The 19,637-nt window shown below is 47.8% G+C and overlaps 1 protein-coding gene across 1 annotated transcript in view; it reads right to left on the reverse strand.

Moving 5' to 3' along the window:
- MYO18B (myosin XVIIIB) overlaps positions 1–19,637 on the reverse strand; it is a 226,745-nt gene that overhangs the window by 87,532 nt on the left and 119,576 nt on the right. Inside the window, exons 30-31 of the mRNA XM_027125285.1 lie at positions 17,704–17,808; positions 8,791–8,943 (exon numbers count right to left, since the gene is read on the reverse strand). Of these exons, the coding sequence (XP_026981086.1) occupies positions 8,791–8,943; positions 17,704–17,808 (258 nt within the window). The remainder of the gene's footprint in view (positions 1–8,790; positions 8,944–17,703; positions 17,809–19,637) is intronic.

The raw sequence follows: 19,637 nt of genomic DNA on the forward strand, positions 1-19,637 counted from the left end.
CTCATCCTATTCACAGCCCCCTCCTTTTAAAATTATATTCCAGCTCTCCTCTAAATAATCAGTACACGTCTGAGGGCCTCCACGTCTGTCTTCCCGCTGGACAGCGGGCTCTGGAGGGCCACTGGGTCTTGCTCACCTCTGGGGGCCCACACAGTAGGGACGCCACACCCACGTGCTGAGGCAAGGCCGCGAGGGCAGCTCAGCGCATCACTGAGCTGGCCCCTGTCAGCGAGGCTGCCCACGTCTGCAGCCTGAGCTGCCCACCACCCACGGCGGCTCGCAGGAGCCCCGAATGCCCCTCGGAGGCCACCCGCTGCCTGGCCGCCCCCGGCTCCTCCCGAGCACAGATCTCTGACCCCGATGCCAGCAGGTGTCCAGAGAGAGGCTCCATGGGAAGGACAAGGGGCGGGGGCAGGACCCTGCCTGTAGGAGCAGATGAGCTGGATGGGGAGAGCAACCACAGACACATTCACCAAACCCTGGGGCCCCGAGCAGGGCCCTTTCTGTAAAGCTGGAAGGAAGTCTGTCCAGGTTACACGGGGGCAACCCAGTCAAGGCCCAGCTTCCGGGTGGGCAGGGCAGAGGGTGTTCTCATGAGACTTCCCTTTAATAAAAGGGTTCTTTTGCACACACAAAAATACACACATACTTGAAAAGCACCAGGAGAGATTAAGTCTTCCTTCCTCACTTTACAAAAGAAAGCTCTGAAGCCGCCCACCCTCCCCACCTGCTTGAGGCAGTGCACACTGGGGAGGGGCTGGATGGCCTCCAGGGGTACACGCTACAGAAATGCACACACATGTGCCTCCCCCATGTAAGAGAGCGTGGGGAAATGTTCATAGCAGCTCTATTCCTAACCAAAATCTAGATGACTTATTTGTCCATCAATAGCAAAGTGGCTAAACTGTGATACAGTCTCATAAACCAGCAAGGAGAATGAAGCAGCTAAGACATATGGTAACATCAGCAGGTCTCGTCTATATCAATGGAACAAAGAAAACTAGACACAACGCGAGAACAGGCAGAGGACGGGAACTCAGGGGTAACATGAGCGGATGAGTGACCGAGGAACAGCTTTTAAATGCGCATCTGGTTCACTGGCTTCTCCCCTAAGCCTACGGGTACCTTTCGACAACAGGTCTTACGGAGAGGCCCAAACTACTTAGGGCTTGAGGCGCTGGCTCTACGGTGACCAGCTCACCCGTTTGCCTGGGACTTTTTTGGTTTTAAAATCAGAAGTCCCGTGTCCCGGGAACACGCTCAGACCCACACAAATCCAAATGGCTCTGAAGTGAAAAACATGTAGCTTCAAATTCCAGGGCACCCAGATGGAGGAACCTTCCAGCACACAGCTGGCCTGAACTCTCCCAAAATGCCAGCGTCATAAAATACAAAGACAGACTGAGGCTCTATGGACGGTATCACGAAACTGAGCACAGGCTGTTAACACATTCTAGGTTGGATCCTGAACAGGGAGAAAAACTGTTACAAAGAACATCAGTAAAACAACAGGCAGAATTGGAATAGTCAGCAGATAAGGTCAGGGGTCAGCAAACTTCTCCTTCAAGGACAAGCCAGACAATATTTTAGGCCGTGCCGGCCGAGAGGCGAAACTGAAGTATACATGCAGGTACTTATCTAACTGCAAGTGTAGCCGTTTGAAAACGAAAACCATTCTTAGTTCTCAGGCTGTAATAAGAAAAACAAAAACAAGACAACAATGAAAAAACGGGCAGCCTGGGCTGGATTTGGCCTGTGAGCCATAGTTCACTAACCCCTGCATTAGAAAACAGTATTTTATCAATGTTAAAATTTCCGATTTTGATTAGGGTAAAGGGACCTCATCATGTCTATAACTTGTTTTCAAATAATTCAGAGAACATGATTTAGTGAGAAAATGATAAAGCAAATGTGGCAAAATGTTAAAAAGTGAGGGCTCTGGGTGAAGGATCCGAAGGAGTCCTTTGAATTATTTTTGTCGTTTTTTGGTAAATTTGAAATTCTTTCAAAGCACATTATTTAAAATACATCCCAGTTGCCCCCCAAACTCTGTGACTTTGGGCAGGATTCTCACACGCTGAGCTTCCTCCCACATAAAATGGGCCTAATACCAGCTGCCTCCTAGGGAGACTCACCCCAGCCCGTGGGGCCCTATTCGCGCACAGAGCACTGCTGTGTGCAGACGCGCTTCTGCACTCTGGCCCCAGAGAGGAAAGGCCCCTCTACTCATGGAGCTCACTGCATTCAAGTGGGCTGGGGACATCAAATTCGGTCATGACCTCTAAGTGCTTGGCCCTGTGCCGGGCACGGTGTAGGCCACGGATGCTTGCCGTCCATGTTCCCGTGGTTATGACTACCCTGGTGGGTGGCCAGGCTGCTCTGGGGGCCTGGCACTCCACAGCTAAATAGTACCAGGCCCTCTGGGAGAGACGCATAGGCGGTGCTCCCCGTCTGCAACGAAACCAGCCTTTCCCCACATCATTCATCACAGCCTTGGAAGTGTCAGCGTTTGTGGGGTGAACAGGCTCCTGATAATCATGTTTTTAACCAATTACAATTTGGACTTTATCTCCTCTGACAGGAGGTTATGTTAATATTGAATCAATTCACTCCAACACAATCTTTTGTTAGAAAAGTCTCTTCAAATAAAACATCCAGGCCACCTGTTCTGTGGTTCCGGGCTGGAGAGAAGTGTTCCCTAAGCGCTCGCTCACACAAAAGACTCCTGTCAGGATTGTCCTCCCAGAGCTTGCTGGTTACCTTCAACGTCTCATGGAAGTGCGGGCGACACCTGGTGACCACCATCCTGATTAAGGGCACTGGGGATCCTCAGTCGTCTGCGCGCTAGCAGGGACCACTGGGGGTTCACTGTGTGGAATATGCACCAGGCCTAACGGCCCACCTGAGGGACACGGAAGCCGAGCTGGAATCCCCCAGTGGAGGGGCCTACAGGAACACTGGGGCTTCCAGACGGGCTGGGAGAGCCCAGAGTGGGCAGCAGGCCAACAGGAGGTAAACTGGTAGTTCGGGGTGCTGGTTATCATACTGCCAGGGGTTGAAGTCAGACTCTGCAGGTTCCAGTCCCACCTCAGGCTCTTCTGACCTTTCTGTGGCTCAAGCAAAGAGGTAACTGTGACAGAATGACCTGGACTGTCCTGGGGGAGCCCAGGAGCTCGTGAGAGAAAGGAGCTGGGCCCCTCCCCCAGACCCTGGAGGCCAGAGATGGCTCCTAGAGACGAGGCCCAAACCCAAGTTCGGAGGATGACTAGATGCCCGTCAGGCAAAGAGGTTTCAGCGGGAGAAGCGAGTGTCCGGCAGAAGGCATGGCTTGGTGTGGGGACCCCAAGACGGTCTAAGCTGCTGGTCAGAGGTGACGGGAAGGTAGGAGCCGGACTGTGCATCTTTAAAGGTCACGTTGAGGCACGTGGACTGTACTCTGAGGGCAACGGGGAGCCGCTGGTGGATCCTGAATGCAAAGAGCCATGATTGTATTTATATTTTAAAAATCTCTCTCCAAAGATCAGGGGGCAGAAAGATTGCTCGGACAAGACCAAGGCCAGCAGACCTGAGAGAGTTCCAAATGAGAGATGCAGGTGGTGTGTGATGAGAGGGGAGGAGCGAGGAGGGGCTAGATCCCAGAGCTCCTTAGGGGGAACAAGGCGGAGACTCAGCAACGGCTCTGTCCTCAGGAGGAAGGGGGAACACGGCCCCCTGGCGTGAATTAAGTAAACAACTGAAGAGCTCAGTGCAAACTCTTCTCCATTTAACAAAACAAAACAAAAAAAGCAAATAACATAGTTCCTTTTGGGAGGAGGCAAAGGTCAAGGCATGAATCAAATTTAAACAAAAAGCGGTCACTGCCCGGGAGCAGACACAACCTTCCACTTTCTCCTGGGAGCCAGGTGCAGGCATCTGCTGCTCACAGATGTTATTTATGCACAGCGATTATCTCAATGATATATCTTGCTTCTGTCTCTGGATTAGTCTGTTTCCAGTGGAAGCATTCCACGGGAATTAATTAGTACTTGCTCCTGAAGAACAGGTGTCATTAGACCCACCCCACACATGGCCTCGTCTACCTGTCCACGAGGTCTTGTGAAATCCTGGGCCCAGGATCCAAAGTCTTCCACCAGCTGACTCCGGGGGGTGGGACGCAGGGGCCAGCTCTACATTTAAAAATCATTGTCTTGCAGTTTTCAATTTAGAGAATTCCTTTGAATCCAGGGTCTAGGGTTCTTTATACCAGCCCAATAGCTGAGAATATCAGGCTCTTTTTTTTTAGGTAAGAAAAAGGAGCCTCTGAAAGGCAGGGTGACTTGCTCAGAATCGTACAACTAATTAAGTAGCAGAGGCAGGATCTGAACTCACAAGGTGTGTGTCTTTCCTCCAGGAGTCTTCCATGTTTTATCCCATAGTCTTTAGCCTCAGGTGTTAGCTGAGACGGAGCCAAGTCTCCCAATGGAGGGAAACTGGGCAGAAAGGGCCAAATAATCTTGTTGGGATTCTAGACGGTAGGGCAATGGGCAGAGGGGAATGCCTGTCTACCCGGGAGGAAGGCAGGGGCTCTGGGAGATGCTCTGCCTGGGGGGACCCTCCCATGCCTCTGCTTGAGCCCGGCATGCCACACATCACTGCTTCAGTTGGGCCTAGAATCCTGCTGGGTTTTTTTGTTTGTTTTGCGGTATGCGGGCCTCTCACTGTCGTGGCCTCTCCCGCTGCGGAGCACAGGCTCCGGACGCGCAGGCTCAGCGGCCATGGCTCACGGGCCCAGCCGCTCCGCGGCATGTGGGATCTTCCCGGACCGGGGCACGAACCCGTGTCCCCTGCACCGGCAGGCAGACTCTCAACCACTGCGCCACCAGGGGAGCCCCTGATGTTTTTTTTTTACAAGCACTTCTGACCGTGCCCTTCCCTGCTCTGTAGCTCTCTATGGCTCCCTACCACCTTTGGGATAAAACCCAAACTCCTTAGTTGCGCTCACTAAACCGTTCACGAGCTGACTCTAGCCTCGCTGACCGACATTACCCTCCCTGTCCTTCCTCGGGGAACACTGCACACCAGCCACACTAGGCCAAGCGTTAGATGCTCCCTGTCTCCTCCCACCCCCGCGCTGGTGCTCCCTCCCACAATGCCCATGTGCATCTCACCCAGCCAGCCATTCGTTCCCACCTTCAAGCAGGCAGCTGAAGCCACCAGCTCCTCTCCCACAGCTAAATCAAGGGCATCCCCTTCACCTAAACCCCAACATTCCGCCAGGAAAGATCTCATCACCCTGCTGGCCTGTCTGCTCCTAGGTCGGCCTCTTGCCTAGACTGGGAGCCCCTCTCGGGAAGGGTTCTTCCTTATCCCTGCAGCCTGGCCTCGAATTTGTCCCGAGTGGACACCTTATCAGGATCTGCTGAACGCACACAGTTCACTAACAGGTGCTTTCAAACGCATTCCCTCATCTTTGCCCTCAGAGAGAAAACCCTTCTCTAGGTTACCCGGCACCATGATTAGCGAGCTGTAGAGGCTGCAGAGGGTGTTCAAGCTTCTCAAGCCTTCGGGGGCTAGACCTCATCGCCCCCGACCCCCACAGGCGCCTGGGACACGAGGCGATGACGACGCTCCGCTTCGGGACAAGGGCTCACGGAGGTCCCGTCACACGGCGAAGGTCATGACATTAGCAAGTGCAGGATCCAGTTCTCCTGACTCAATATTTAATGAATTGTAAAACTGGTTGAACTAGGCTCTGTCATACTAATATAACCTCACCATCCGTTTTCTCATCTGCAAAATGGGCCTATGCCATGGAACTTGAAAGTGTGTTTTGAGGGGTAAACGAGGCCCATGATTCCCAGATGGTGGTCCTAAGACCAGCACTGGAATCCCCTCATGTGACTGTTGAAAATGTAGGTCCTGGGTTTTCCCTGGTGGCGCAGTGGTTAAGAATTCGCCTGCCAATGCAGGGAACACGGGTTCAAGCCCTGGTCTGGGAAGATCCCACATGTTGCGGAGCAACTAAGCCCGTGCGCTACAGCTACTGAGCCTGTGCTCTAGAGCCTGCAAGCCGCAACTACGGAGCCCACGTGCCATAACTACTGAAACCCGCGCTCCGCAACAAGAGAAGCCACCACAATGAGAAGCCCACGCACCGCAACGAAGAGTAGCCCCTGCTCGCCACAACTAGAGAAAGCCCACACGCAGCCATGAAGACCCAACGCAGCCAAAATTAAATTAATTAATTAAAAAAAAATGTAGATCCTGGGTCTCAATGGGAAGAAAAAACGAGGAGGGGGGCCTGTAAATCTGTGATTTTTAAACAGTACTTAAGTTATCGGATGTGCAGCCAAGTTCGGGGACCCCAAGAATTCCAAGGAAAAGCCTGATACACAGTAGGTGGTTGAAAAATGTTAACATCGTGGGTACAGAACTGTCAGCGCTGGCGGCATTAAGACATACGCTGCTGTGTGCTGTTGGGTAAATTACTCAACCTCTCAGAGCCTGTTTCCTTATTAGTAAAATGGGTCAAAAATAGCAATAGCCGCCTCCTAGGGTTCTGGTGAGGATGATCTAAGTCACGCACTTCCAGCCACCACGCCGACCAGCTAGCAGTCCTGTCAGCTCCAAGCCAGCCCCCACTTTGCCTCCTCTCACCATCCCCACACCATTTAACCCAGGAGACCCTCTCCTCCAGCCTAGAGGGGTACTCTAGCCTCCTAACGGCATGCACTCATCCCTCCTCAATCCCTTCCCCACACAGAGGAGTGATCCTCTGAATCCGATTATGTCACGCTCTGCTCAAAACGTCCCGACGGCTTCTCATCACCCCGGGAATAAAATCCAAACCTCCCAGGCCCCGCACGTTCTGGTCTCTGCCTGCTTCTCCTTCTCCCAGGGCAGTTTAGCTGATCACCCAAGCTAAACGAGACCCCTTGCAATTCCCTATTCCCTTTATTATTTATAATAACCCCACTTATTTCCTTTATTACCTGAATTAAGGTGTGGGATATTTCTGTTTATTTGTATCATTGTTTGCTTGTCCTCTTTTCCAGCAGACGTCAGTTTCAAAGGGAGAGGACCATGCCTGTCTTACTAACCGTAATATACTTAGACCTAGCACATCGCCTGACACTCAGTACATGCTGCATAAATACTGAATGAAGGAATGAATGGAACAGTCCAGCACCGTACCCAGCAATGAAGACACAGCCGGCAGCCAAGTTAGCTCCCTCTCCCTTCCCCCCTCCCGTCTGCTCTCCCTGCCTCTGTCCCTGGAGGCTTCAGGTAAAGGACAAATACCGTACATGGGAGAGGAGAGACAGCAATGCCCAATGTCATCGCTACTTTATTTGATTAGCTCTGACTCTGGCAGGCGGGACACGTGTGCTGGGAGCCAAAGCAACTGTACCCTGACCTCTGGTCCACACGATCCCATCCTTATAACAATTTCCATGACAACAGCAACAGAAAGCCAAGGCTGTGAATTCTCTTTGATAGGAACCGGATGCAGAGATGGGGAAGAAGGACTTTCAAAAGAATGAAGTTCTTTGATTCCGCTCAAGGCGCCTTCACTAAATACCACTATTTTCCAAGAACACACACTTTAACCCTGCAGAGGGAGATTTCTCATGAATAATAAAAAAAGAAAAATGAAAAGAGGAACAAACAAAACCACTGTGGTTCCTTTTCAAGAACATTCACCTACGGAGAGAGGGGGACTTGGATGGCATCAGGAATATTTTGATGAAAGACAGGCAGAATACAGGGCCTCCTGCCAAGGGGGCCGCATGAACCCAAGATGCCTGAGTGGTGGCTGAGTGCTCAGACATCCTGACTGCCTGACAGAGGAGGCTCAGGGTTCTCCATCCACCTGGTCGGTCAGACAGACAGGAAGACGCAGGGTGAGGCAAAAGAGCTCCCAGATTCTGCAGTTAGAATCACGAGCCCTGGATTTGAATCCCAACCCTGCCACCTACCTGCCGTGTTACCTTGGGTGCATTACTTCCCACCTGTGGACAGAACTTTCCCATCTGTTAAATGGGCACAATATGATTTGCTCTCCCCCAGGGGGACCACGAGGACTGAGGGAGGGGACACATTCAAGCACAAGTGATTCTAATGTTCTGACATGGCCATGAAATGAGTGACCAACTGTCCTGGTGTCCCTGGGGCTGAGGGCTTGCCCGGGACATGGGACTTTTAGCACTAAACCAGGACGGTCTGAGCCCATCATGTCTCCTGAGGAGCTCAGCTCCCTCCTGGCCTCACCTCTCATCTGCCTCCCGTTCTCCTCTGAGGCAGCCAGGGATGGTGGGGCCTGAAGACCTGGGTTTGAATCCCGACTCTGCCCCTCTAGCTGTGGGACCCTGGGTGAGTCACCTCTCTCGTCAATGCAGATGCTGATCCTCATGTAGGATCTGCACTATCAGCGCTATCTGTTTCATATCCAGCCCTGCTGGTCCCCACGCATGCACGCACACAGGCACGCAGGCGCGCTGCACTCAGCCATTCTGCCCCAGGGCCCTGATCTGCCCAAGGACTCAAACTCACTCTGCCTCAGCCCTAAAGAAGGGACCAGGACTCCTAAGTCATTTATAAACCCCCTTCCTCATCTACCATCTCCATGTGACCCATTCAGCCCCGCAATGCCCTCCACCTCCCCTCAGGTCTGTGAAAGTCAGACATCCGGGCTGTGGCCACGCCCACCCGGGTGGGAGAACCATTCTGCCCCTGCTGGCCGCAGCATTCTCCCCCTGCTGGCCGCAGCATCCTCCCCATGGGGTTCTGAGAGGACCCTGTGACACTCACCTGGCTTTGCACTTTCTCCAGCTCCTCCTTGCTGACTGATGTCTTGCTGTCCTCCATGGTCCCCAGCAGGAGCTGCACGTCTGACAATAGCGCATGAGTCCTTCTGAGGTCCCTCCGAAGACGCTTCTCCACATCAAAGTCCCGATGGCCGATCTGGAAGCCAAGGGAAGGCTCTCGTGAGCTAAGATGACAAAGTAGTGGCCAGGGTCCGAGTTCTCTGGAACCTGGCTCCCTGAGTTCAAATCGTGCCTCCACCACTCACACTGTGTGACCTTGGACAAGACCTTTCTCCTCCCCAAGCCTCAGCCTCCTCGTTGGCAAAACAAGAATAGCAGCATTATCTTTGATAAAGGAGGCAAGAATATACAGTGGAGAAGAGATAGCCTCTTCAATAAGTGGTGCTGGGAAAACTGGACAGCTACATGTAAAAGAATGAAACTAGAACACTCCCTAACACCATACACCAAAATAAACTCACAATGGATTAGAGACCTAAATGTAAGGCCAGACAGTATCAAACTCTTAGAGGAAAACATAGGCAGAACACTCTATGACATAAATCATAGCAAGATCCTTTTTGACCCACCTCCTAGAGAAATGGAAATAAAAACAAAAATAAACAAATGGGACCTAATGAAACTTAAAAGCTTTTGCACAGTGAAGGAAACCATAAACAAGACCAAAAGACAACCCTCAGAATGGGAGAAAATATTTGCAAATGAAGCAGCTGACAAAGGATTAATCTCCAAAATTTATAAGCAGCTCATGCAGCTCAATATCAATAAAGCAAACAACCCAATCCAAAAATGGGCAGAAGACCTAAATAGACATTTCTCCAAAGAAGATATACAGATTGCCAACAAACACATGAAAGAATGCTCAACATCACTAATCATTAGAGAAATGCAAATCAAAACTACAATGAGATATCACCTCACACCAGTCAGAATGGCCATCATCAAAAAAACTAGAAACAATAAATGCTGGGGAGGGTGTGGAGAAAAGGGAACCCTCTTGCACTGTTGGTGGGAATGTAAATTGATATAGCCACTACGGAGAACAGTATGAAGGTTCCTCAAAAAAACAAAAATAGAACTACCATACGATCCAGCAATCCCACTACTGGGCATATACCCTGAGAAAACCATAATTCAAAAAGAGTCATGTACCAAAGTGTTCATTGCAGCTCTATTTACAATAGCCAGGACATGGAAGCAACCTAGGTGTCCATCAACAGATGAATGGATAAAGAAGATGTGGCACATCTATACAATGGAATATTACTCAGCCATAAAAAGAAACGAAATTGAGTTATTTGTAGTGAGGTGGATGGACCTGGAGTCTGTCATACAGAGTGAAGTAAGTCAGAGGGAGAAAAACAAATACCGTATGCTAACACATATATATGGAATCTAAAACAATGGTCATGAAGAACGTAGGGGCGAGACGGGAATAAAGACACAGACCTACTAGAGAATGGATTTGAGGACATGGGGAGGGGGAAGGGTAAGCTGGGACGAAGTGAGAGAGTGACATGTACATATATACACTACCAAATGTAAAATAGATAGCTAGTGGGAAGCAGCCGCATAGCACAGGGAGATCAGCTCGGTGCTCTGTGACCACCTAGAGGGGTGGGATAGGGAGGGTGGGAGGGAGGGAGACGCAAGAGGGAAGAGATATGGGAACATATGTATAGCTGATTCACTTTGTTATACGGCAGAAACTAACACACCATTGTAAAGCAATTATACTCCAATAAAGATGTTAAAAGAAAAAAGAAGGCAGCAACCACACCGGGCTGCTGTGGGAATTGAACAGGTGCTTAGCCCACAGCATGACTCGTAGTAAAGGCACAACAAATCTGCGCCGCTGTCATGACTGTCATCACAGCCTGTAAGGACGCAGTCATTCTGTCTCATAATCTGTACCACAGCCATCACCTTGCAAGAGCTTACATGTCAGGCGAGGCCCTCTGCTGACAGAAGTCAGGACAGCAGTTACCCTGGAGGGGCAGTGACTGGGTAATACAGGAGGGGGGGCTTGTTTGTGGTGTTAATCTGGGTGCTGGCTTTAAGAGCTGATGCAAATTCAATGAGCAGTACAGGTGGGATAAGGTGTGCTTCCCTGCATGTATGTTACACATCAGTAAATGGTATTAGAAATACCTGTGCTGCTTTTGAAGGTCTATATCAAGCTTTTCTGTCCCTTGAGCAGGTCTCTTTTGCTCGTATAAAGACAGGCCATTTTCTGCAGAGGGACCTTGCCCAGAGGTCCCTCCCCCAGGATCCTGTCCTCCAAGACAGTAGTCACGTGGCTCCTGAAGAAGCCGCAGCCTGGACTTGGCACGGGGAGGGCGAGTTAGATTGGTTAACAACTCCCATGGCCAACAGCACAGGCTGGGACAAACCAAGGGAGGTGCAGAATCAGGTAGGGGCCCGATGAAACCCTGACAGCCCATGGTCTCCCCTGGAAACAGAACACCTACTTCAAAAGCACTGGGGTTAATGTCTCTGAAAGAAACTAACAGCCCCTTCCTCTGGCACCACTCATCAGATGGGGAGTTTTCAAGAAAATGGGGTGCAGGTGTGTCTTCCATGGAACCCAGTTTCTACACCCCTGGACATCTGTGCCTCCACACCAAGTGCAACCAATTCCTGGATGCTCAGAATACCCTGGAATATTCTAGAAAGAACTTGGAATTTAGAATGAGGTGGCCCAGGCTTGAAACCCTGGCTCACCACTTGCTGGTGGTGGGACTGAGGCTGAGGCATGCCACCTCTCAGAACCTGAGTTTCCTCGTCTATAAAGGAAGAGGTAAAAAAAAAAAAAACAAAAAAAAACTCCCTAACCTCCATGTTGAGATAAGACAAGGATCAGATGTGATAATGGATCGAAAAGTACTTTGTATGCTGTCAAATGCTTTCCAAATATAAAAGATTATGAGTACTGTCTGATGACCTGGAATGTATTCCTGTAGATTTTGTGTTATTATTCTACTGCCAGTTCTGAATTCTTTGAAAAATGAGTTGGTTCTTAGAATATAGCCTCTTAGTTCTCAGATTTATTGCTTTGTTAAGTTTAAAATGCTGAGGTGTTGTGTGTGTGTATATATGTCCTCCTGAGCTGAGGAGCTGAGGACTGGGCATGGTGCCAGGCCCTTTGTCACATATTACTGCATTTTACTCCTGTGGTAGTCTCTTTTAAAATGCCATTATTATTATTGCCTTTATTAAAATAGTAATAGCTTACACTTTGGGTTTGCTAAGTGTCAGACACTGTTCTAAACGCTTTACGGGTATGAACACATGGAGTCCGCACGGTGAATCTATGGGGTGTGAAGTATTATGATTCCCATTTTATGGATGATGAAACTGAGGCTTACAACAGTGAAGCAGTTTGCCCAAGATCACACAGCTAATCATAAGTGGCAGAGTTAGGATATGAACCCAACTTTTCTGACTGCAAAGAGGTAATTTTAATAAAATATACAATAAAAGAGGTTAAGTTTTGCTCTTCAATTAAAGAAAAAAAAAAGGGTGTTATGAAGGCACAGAGGAGCATCCCATCCAAGGCTGGGATGGGACCAGACACAGTCTCAAGTAAGCAGGAGCTAGTTAGGTGAGGTGCAGGAAGGGACACAGCTGAGAAACCATCTTGAATATGCCGTTCTGGGTGATTAGCATGAGGGTATAAAACACAGGGATGGGGCAAGTCACAGAATGAGAGAAGTTCCCTGGGGCCAGCTCACGTCTTGTGAGCTGTGTGGAGCTCTTCAGTATGTACTGTCATAGGGAAATGGAGGCACAACCGATAAAACAGAGAGGGTAAGTGATCAGCTCAAGGCCACACTGCTCCTAAGTGGCTGCCCAGGGACTGGAACCCAGGCAGCTCAGTATTAGAATTCAAGTCTCTAACCACTGCACCAGAGTGCCTGGTGAAATGTGAGCCGGGACATCTTAACTCGAGAGCCCGGATTCTTTGCCATGATTACACTCAAGCAACATGCTTTTGCACCTTCCTCATTTTTGTATCTGCTCATGCTCTGCACACATCCTAAGGAGCCTTTAATTCTCCTGTGGGGTAGGTCAGCATCAGGGACATTCAGGATGACCCCATCCTTGCTGCCAGAAAGACCCTGAAAGTGCTGGCACCATCTCCTTTCCAGAGGGATCACTGCAAACAAATTCACAACAAAACCTCAGACCAAGTCATCCACCCCTTCATAATAAATTGCTACGCAAGAGGAGGGGGAAAAAACACCCCAAAACTCATTAGGTTAATGGGAAATAAATGTCATTCTGCAAGTTTACATTTTGCAGCACAAAGATTCAAATTTAGATAAAGCTGGTGAATAATTAACCAATAAAACTAAATGATGTTTAGTGCTGTTGTGGGAAACTCTGTTCCAACCTGGATTGTTTCACCATTTATCATTAAGGGTAAATTGTTTGGGGCAGTAGTTCAATGTCTGTCATCAAAGAACTCTCTAAGCACTTTTAACAAATGATCTAAAAATGTTATTAGGGGTAATCAAGCCACTTTACAGATCGGGAAATTGAGGCTTAGAGAGAGAACATTATGTAGCTGAAGGTTGCACAGCAAATTCATGGCAGATCTGGATTGCCTGATAACGTTAGGAAAAAAGATGGTCCAGAAAAGGATAATTCTAGTTAACTAAACCTTAATCACTTTTTAAGCAGCATGGTGTTAGATTTAATTTTTAAAAATACAGGTTTTCAAATAATATATGGATAGACCTCACTTCGAATTCACATAGGCCACTAACAACCTATATGATCTTGGGCGATGTGCTTTACCTTTTGAGCCTCACTTGTTTCATTTATATGAAGGAACTGATAGTATCTAATAGAACAAAAGAGATCACAGAAGACATTATCAATCTACCCCAAAGCAGGAAAGGAATAAAGGAAGAAGCAAAGAAAGGGGGCAATAAACCAACAAAATTAAACACAAAAGAATAGAAATAATTTCAAATATATCAGTCATTATATAAATGTAAATGAACTAAATTCTCCAATGAAAAGTAAGAGACTAAAATATTGCATTAAAAAGTATCCATCTGTTTAAGGGACATACACACAGAGAAAGGTTAAAAACAAAGAGATAAAAAAGGTCTTGTGGGCAAACTAAAAGAAATCGCACAAAATAGAATAAGGCAAAAATAATTCACAGAGAAAAAAGGGACACCATACAACAATTAGAAAAGAACAATGTACAATGTGCCAAGGAAATAAAACAATAATAAACTTAAATGCACCTAAAAAAATAACCTCAAAATATATAAGAGAAAACTATAACACAATTATAAGCAAAGTATATCCCCATGTACCACTATAATTAATAGAAGTATACAAAAATATCCTATTTATAAGAGCCACAGAAACTACAAGATTCCTAGAAGTAAATCTAACAGAAAAGCTCAAGACTTATATGGAAAAAAATAATAAAATATACAATAAAATAAATATTTTGTATTATTATAAGGTATTAATTTATAATAAAAATAAAATATATTTATGAAAGCCATAGATATATGAAGAAACACAGCATGTTCATGATTGCAATACTTCAATACTAAAAAAATATGTCACTTGTTCCCAACTAACTTACAAACCAATGCATTTGAAAATCCCCACCAGGCTTTGTTATGGAATCTCAATAAGAAGATTAAAGGATTGAAAATAGATAAGACAATTTTAGAGATGAGAAAGATAAGCTGTTTACAAGTTATCAAACCCAGCCATTAAGACCACATGGTGCAGGAACTGAAGAATAAACCAATTAAACAGAATGGGTAGCCCCAAAACGCAGCCATACATATATGGAAATTGTAGAAAAAATTACTCATGAAATAAAACAAAGGTGGTCTATATCGGGAAAATATAGATTCCTACCTCACACACACCAAAATAAAATCTAGGTGGGACTTCCTTGGTGGCACAGTGGTTGGGGGTCCGCCTGCCAGTGCAGGGGACACGGGTTCGAGCCCTGGTCCAGGAAGATCCCACATGACGCGGAGCAACTAAGCCCGTGCGCCACAACTACTGAGACTACACTCTAGAGCCCGTGTGCCTGGAGTCCATGCTCCGCAACAAGAGAAGCCACCACAATGAGAAGCCCGCACACCGCAACGAAAAGTAGCCCCCGCTCCCCGCAACTAGTGAAAGCCTGCGTGCAGCAACGAAGACCCAACGCAGCCAAAAATAAATAAATAAATAAATTAAAAAATAAAATAAAATCCAGGTGGGTTAAAGGCCTAAAAATGCTCAAAACTTTAGAAATTTTCAGAAATATGGTGAAATATCTTTATGAACTCTGTTAAGGAAAAAAATCTTAAAAGAATCAACCATAACTGATGAACATGACTATATTAAAAACACTTTTTATTAAGTAAAAAACATTATAAACAAAGTGAAACGATTATCCATAGAGTAGGAGATATTTGCAAAATATACAACCAAAAGTGGATTAGCATCTTGGCTAAGGATCGGGAATAATGAATAGAAAAAAAAGGTGAAGACAAAACACTATAAACAGGCAACGCACATAAGAGAAAACTGTAATAAACGTGAAAAATGCACAACTTCACTAGTCATGAGGGACAAGCAGTACAACTTAACACTCAGTAACCGGTAAAGATCTTTAAATGTCTGACAGTGCCACGTGTCGGGGTGGGGGGATGTGTGGTAGCAAAGAAAAAACTGCTGGTGACAATGTAAACCGCCACAATCACTTTGAGGAACAATCTGGGCAACATCTAATAATTCCAAAATGGTACATTCCTAACAGCCAGCAATTCCTCTTCTAGATTCATACCCTGGAGAATCTCTTTCCCACGTGCACAGGGAGACATGTATAAGAATATGCACTGTAGCTCTGCGTCCTAGAATGGAAACAGCTAAGTATCCAACAGAAGAGTAGGATTAAAGAAAAGGAACACTGTGCAGCAGTTAAAAAAGAACGGATTAGAGCTACATGTGTTATCATGGGGGAATGTCAAAAACAGCAAAAACAGAGTACGGAAGGGGAGCGGTAGAAGTAAAGGCAGAATCGCACGTACTGTATACAGTTAAAGTTCAAATACACACGCAGGGGAATTAAAGCCTCCAACCTCAGGAGAACGGTCCCCTCTGGGAGCGAAGGACGAAAAGATGGAAGGATAAAGGGATGGGAGATGAGGAACAGAAACCAAGGGGCCACCAACTGTTTTTGAAATGCTTTGCTTCCTTAAAAACATCTGAATCTGATGCGGCAAAATGTTAATTTATGTGAACCCTGTCCTCTTGATGCACAAGCATCAATTACACTGTCTGTTCTGCTTTCCCTTGTGTTTGGCAAATGTCTTACTAAAACATTTAAAAGTATCCAATGTGACGTTATTCAAAGGCTCCAGCTTGGTGACTAACACAAAATTAGCTTCTCATTCACTTAAAGTTACCTTCTCCTTGCATGTGAAACTTAAAATTTTAGCAATATTTCTAAAAACCTTTCTTTACTGGATTAATTCCTTTGTTTTCTTAAACAGACCATGCTGGATAGAAGGCAACCTTCTCCCAACGATTTCCAAGTATCATTCTCGAATCAAATCCTGGGGTGTTCTCTCTCGTGCTGATGCCAAAGGGAGAGGAGCCTCAGTGGCTCTGCACTCAGTGGCACCAGTTTGCTTGGCTGAAAATCCAGAAAACGCAAAGAAGGAAGATCATGTAGTTCTCCCACTGATGTCCTCAGCTTCCGACTCTCACTCGCACGGCTGTAGGGGTCCCGCTCTAGAATTCACTCATTTACTCAATTTAAAAAACAAAACAAAACATAGTGAGCACCGATTTGTTCGAAGCCTGGCTGCCCTGGATGACCATTTGGAGGGGGCCCACATTCCTCTGCGAACAAGAGGAATGACTGCGGGAAGGTTATTGACAGCAAGATCGTTACTAATTAAAAGATAATGAACACAAGTTAAGCAGATACATTAAAAGATACTCCTATGATATTTAAAAAGAAACCATGGAAGCCACCAGCACTCCTCTCCAATGTCGGGGTTTCATGGAGGAGGAGCTGGCTCTGGGCGCTGCTGGTTGCTTCCTTCACAGCAGTGGTTCCCTGTAAAGAGGGAGGTTGACTGTGTCCTGGAGGAACATGTGGTAACGTCCGTAGACACTGCTGGTTGTTACAACTGAGGGACATGCTTCTGGCATTTAGGAGGTGGAGGCCAGGGATGCCGCTCAACAGCCTGCAATGAGACAGCGCCTCCTCCCCGCAGCACCCCGCCCCCCCAACCCCGGCCGCCAACAGCAAAGAATGATGCAGCTCAAAACGTCTGCAGTGCTGCAGCTGACAACCCTGGTCTACGGCGACGACGGCAAAACCCCACAAGGCTCTGCTCTCCAGCAGCTCAGAGCAGTTCATTAGATCACGCAAAGCCAAGGAGACAGAAGTGGCCCAGCTAAGGGTCTAAAGCGTCACTGGTCTGGCTCTGCCTTCAGCAAAGTCTGTTCTCACGAGGCCAGCTCTGAGCACAGCAGCATTCACAGTCACCCCGTCAAAGCAAAGGCTGCCTATACTGTCACCCCGACAGCGGCTGAAGGCAAGGCGACCTCGTCTGTCACGTGTGGCTGGGCCCACTCTCTTTACTCTCAAGGGTCCTTCCAAGAACCCTGCTGTATGAAGACTCCCCCCACAGAAGGTCCCCTTTGAAGAGGCAGTGAGTGAGGGCAGAGACAGAACTGGTGGAGAAGGCGGCGCCTGGGAGGAGCAGGTGGAGACCAGCTGAAAGGTCTGCCTGGGCTGGTCCTAAGACCCCTCCAGCTGGTCTCCCCACGAATCAGCTCTCTCACAGGGCCCCCAGAGGCAGGGAGTGCGCTTCCCAAATGCCTGCTGGTGTCTGCCTCTTACCTGATCGCAGAGGGTTCCGATCAAGCCTTCTAAGTCCTGCTTCTCATGGAGGACCATCTGCTTCTCCTCATATTCTTGCTCCAGCTGCATTTCCAGTTGGTGGAGCTGTGGGCACAAAGGGCAGATGCAGGCATAGGATACAAGAGCTCTACCCGACAAACCCCACGAGGCAGGGACCCTCTGGAGGATGGGGTGGGGGAGGTGGAGTTCATGGCCCCTCGCCCAGCTCCACAACAGCTCACCTAGCAGTTAGGAGGGGGTGTCTCTGTTAGAGAAGTTGGGAGCCTAAAAGCTCAGGAGCCGGACAACTATGGGGAGAGCTGGCCAATTACGGGGAGCGCCCTACCATTCACTGTGAAGTCCCCGCCCCCAGTTCCCTTCCCATTTCCTAACACATGTCTCCTTCCTCTGCCACGACCCAGCTTGAATAGTTATAAGTCTTGGCACTCTAACTTTTTAAGACTCTGCACAACATTGTATCCAGCATAATAAGGTGCATTCACCTCGCTTATTAAATACACTGTGATGCAGCAAAAAAAAAAAAAAAATGTTGCATTTGAGATTATGTGGTGTTTGGACTGCACGTTTGTCTCTCCAAAATTCCTAATCCCAATGCAGTATTATTTGCCGATGGAGCCTTTGGGAGATAGTGAGGTTTAGATGAGGTCATGAGGGTGGAGTCCCCATGCTGGGATTAGTGCCCTATAAGAAGAGACACCAGGGACCTTGCTTCCTCTCTCTCTCCACTGTGTGAGGACACTGTGAGAAGGCAGCCGTCTATCTACAAGCCAGGAGCAGGGCCCTCACCCCACACCAAATCTGCCAGCACCTCGATCTTGGACTTTCCAGCCTCCAGAACTGTGAGAAATATATGTTTGTTGTTTAAGCTCCCCCCACCCCAAGACCCCAGTCTATGATATTCTGTTATAGCAGCCCAAACTGACTAAGACCTTTGGCTACAAGCAGCTCATTTAGTTTACAATTGGCTCTGATTTCTCGGTAATCACCCAGCAATGGCAGGCACTCCCTGCTAAAGTGGACGCCCCACTATAACGGTGCTTTGCACATCCTCTTCTGCACCAGACTCTCTCATGTGTGTTGTCTCACCCCTTCCTCCTTTCTCCATCCTGTGCTCTCAATGACCTTCTTTCACAGACGGGAAAACTGAGTCAGAGAGCGGTCCTGAAGCATAGACTCCTACATCAACTGCTGCTGAGAACAGTCAGCATTCTGTCTCCTGGCCCCAGCTCTTGTGCCACACCAGACAGCCATCAGCATCCCCACCCAGGTCTCTAACGATTGATTTCCTGCCATGGTGAGAGACAGACTGAGCAGAGCAGTCACTAGATGTGCAGTTAATGTTAGTATCTGTCATAGGAGAAAAACACCTTTCTATGACCTCCCCCTCCCCCTTTATAAATCTGTCCATGGAAAAGCCTCAGGAGGGTCTGTCTGGGTCACATCTCCAACTCATCAGGGTCCTGGCTCAGGGCACTCATGATGCTCTGAGGCACTCTTGGAATGCACTAGAAATTGTGCTCCTTTCACCTGAGGGCACATGGGCAGGGACTGGGGGCTTCCATCTCCTGACCCACATAGAGAAAAAAAGTACTGATGGATGGTCATTTCAGAAGCAAGTTTGTTTCAAAATTTTCTTTTAAGAGTGAGAGACACAAAGCACTCTGCTCACACCTGCTTAAAATGAAGACTGCAAAAGTGAAACTCGTTTTGGAAAATATACAATAAAAATTACGCATTAAGCAAGGCAAAGTTTTCTGGAGTGTGTTCTGTAGAACATTTCCACATAGCGTTCACACGTATACTGTGTGTGTGTGGTGGGAAGGGAGGGAAGTCCATGCTAGAATAAGTGTGGGAGCCACTGAGTTAATAGGGCCTTCCATGCAGTACTTATCAGAGCCTTTGGTGAGTTCATG

This window comes from Aethalodelphis obliquidens, unplaced genomic scaffold (assembly GCF_003676395.1).
Source record: "Aethalodelphis obliquidens isolate GAN/ISIS:26980383/991018 unplaced genomic scaffold, ASM367639v1 scaffold28, whole genome shotgun sequence".
Taxonomy (NCBI): Eukaryota; Metazoa; Chordata; class Mammalia; order Artiodactyla; family Delphinidae; genus Aethalodelphis; species Aethalodelphis obliquidens.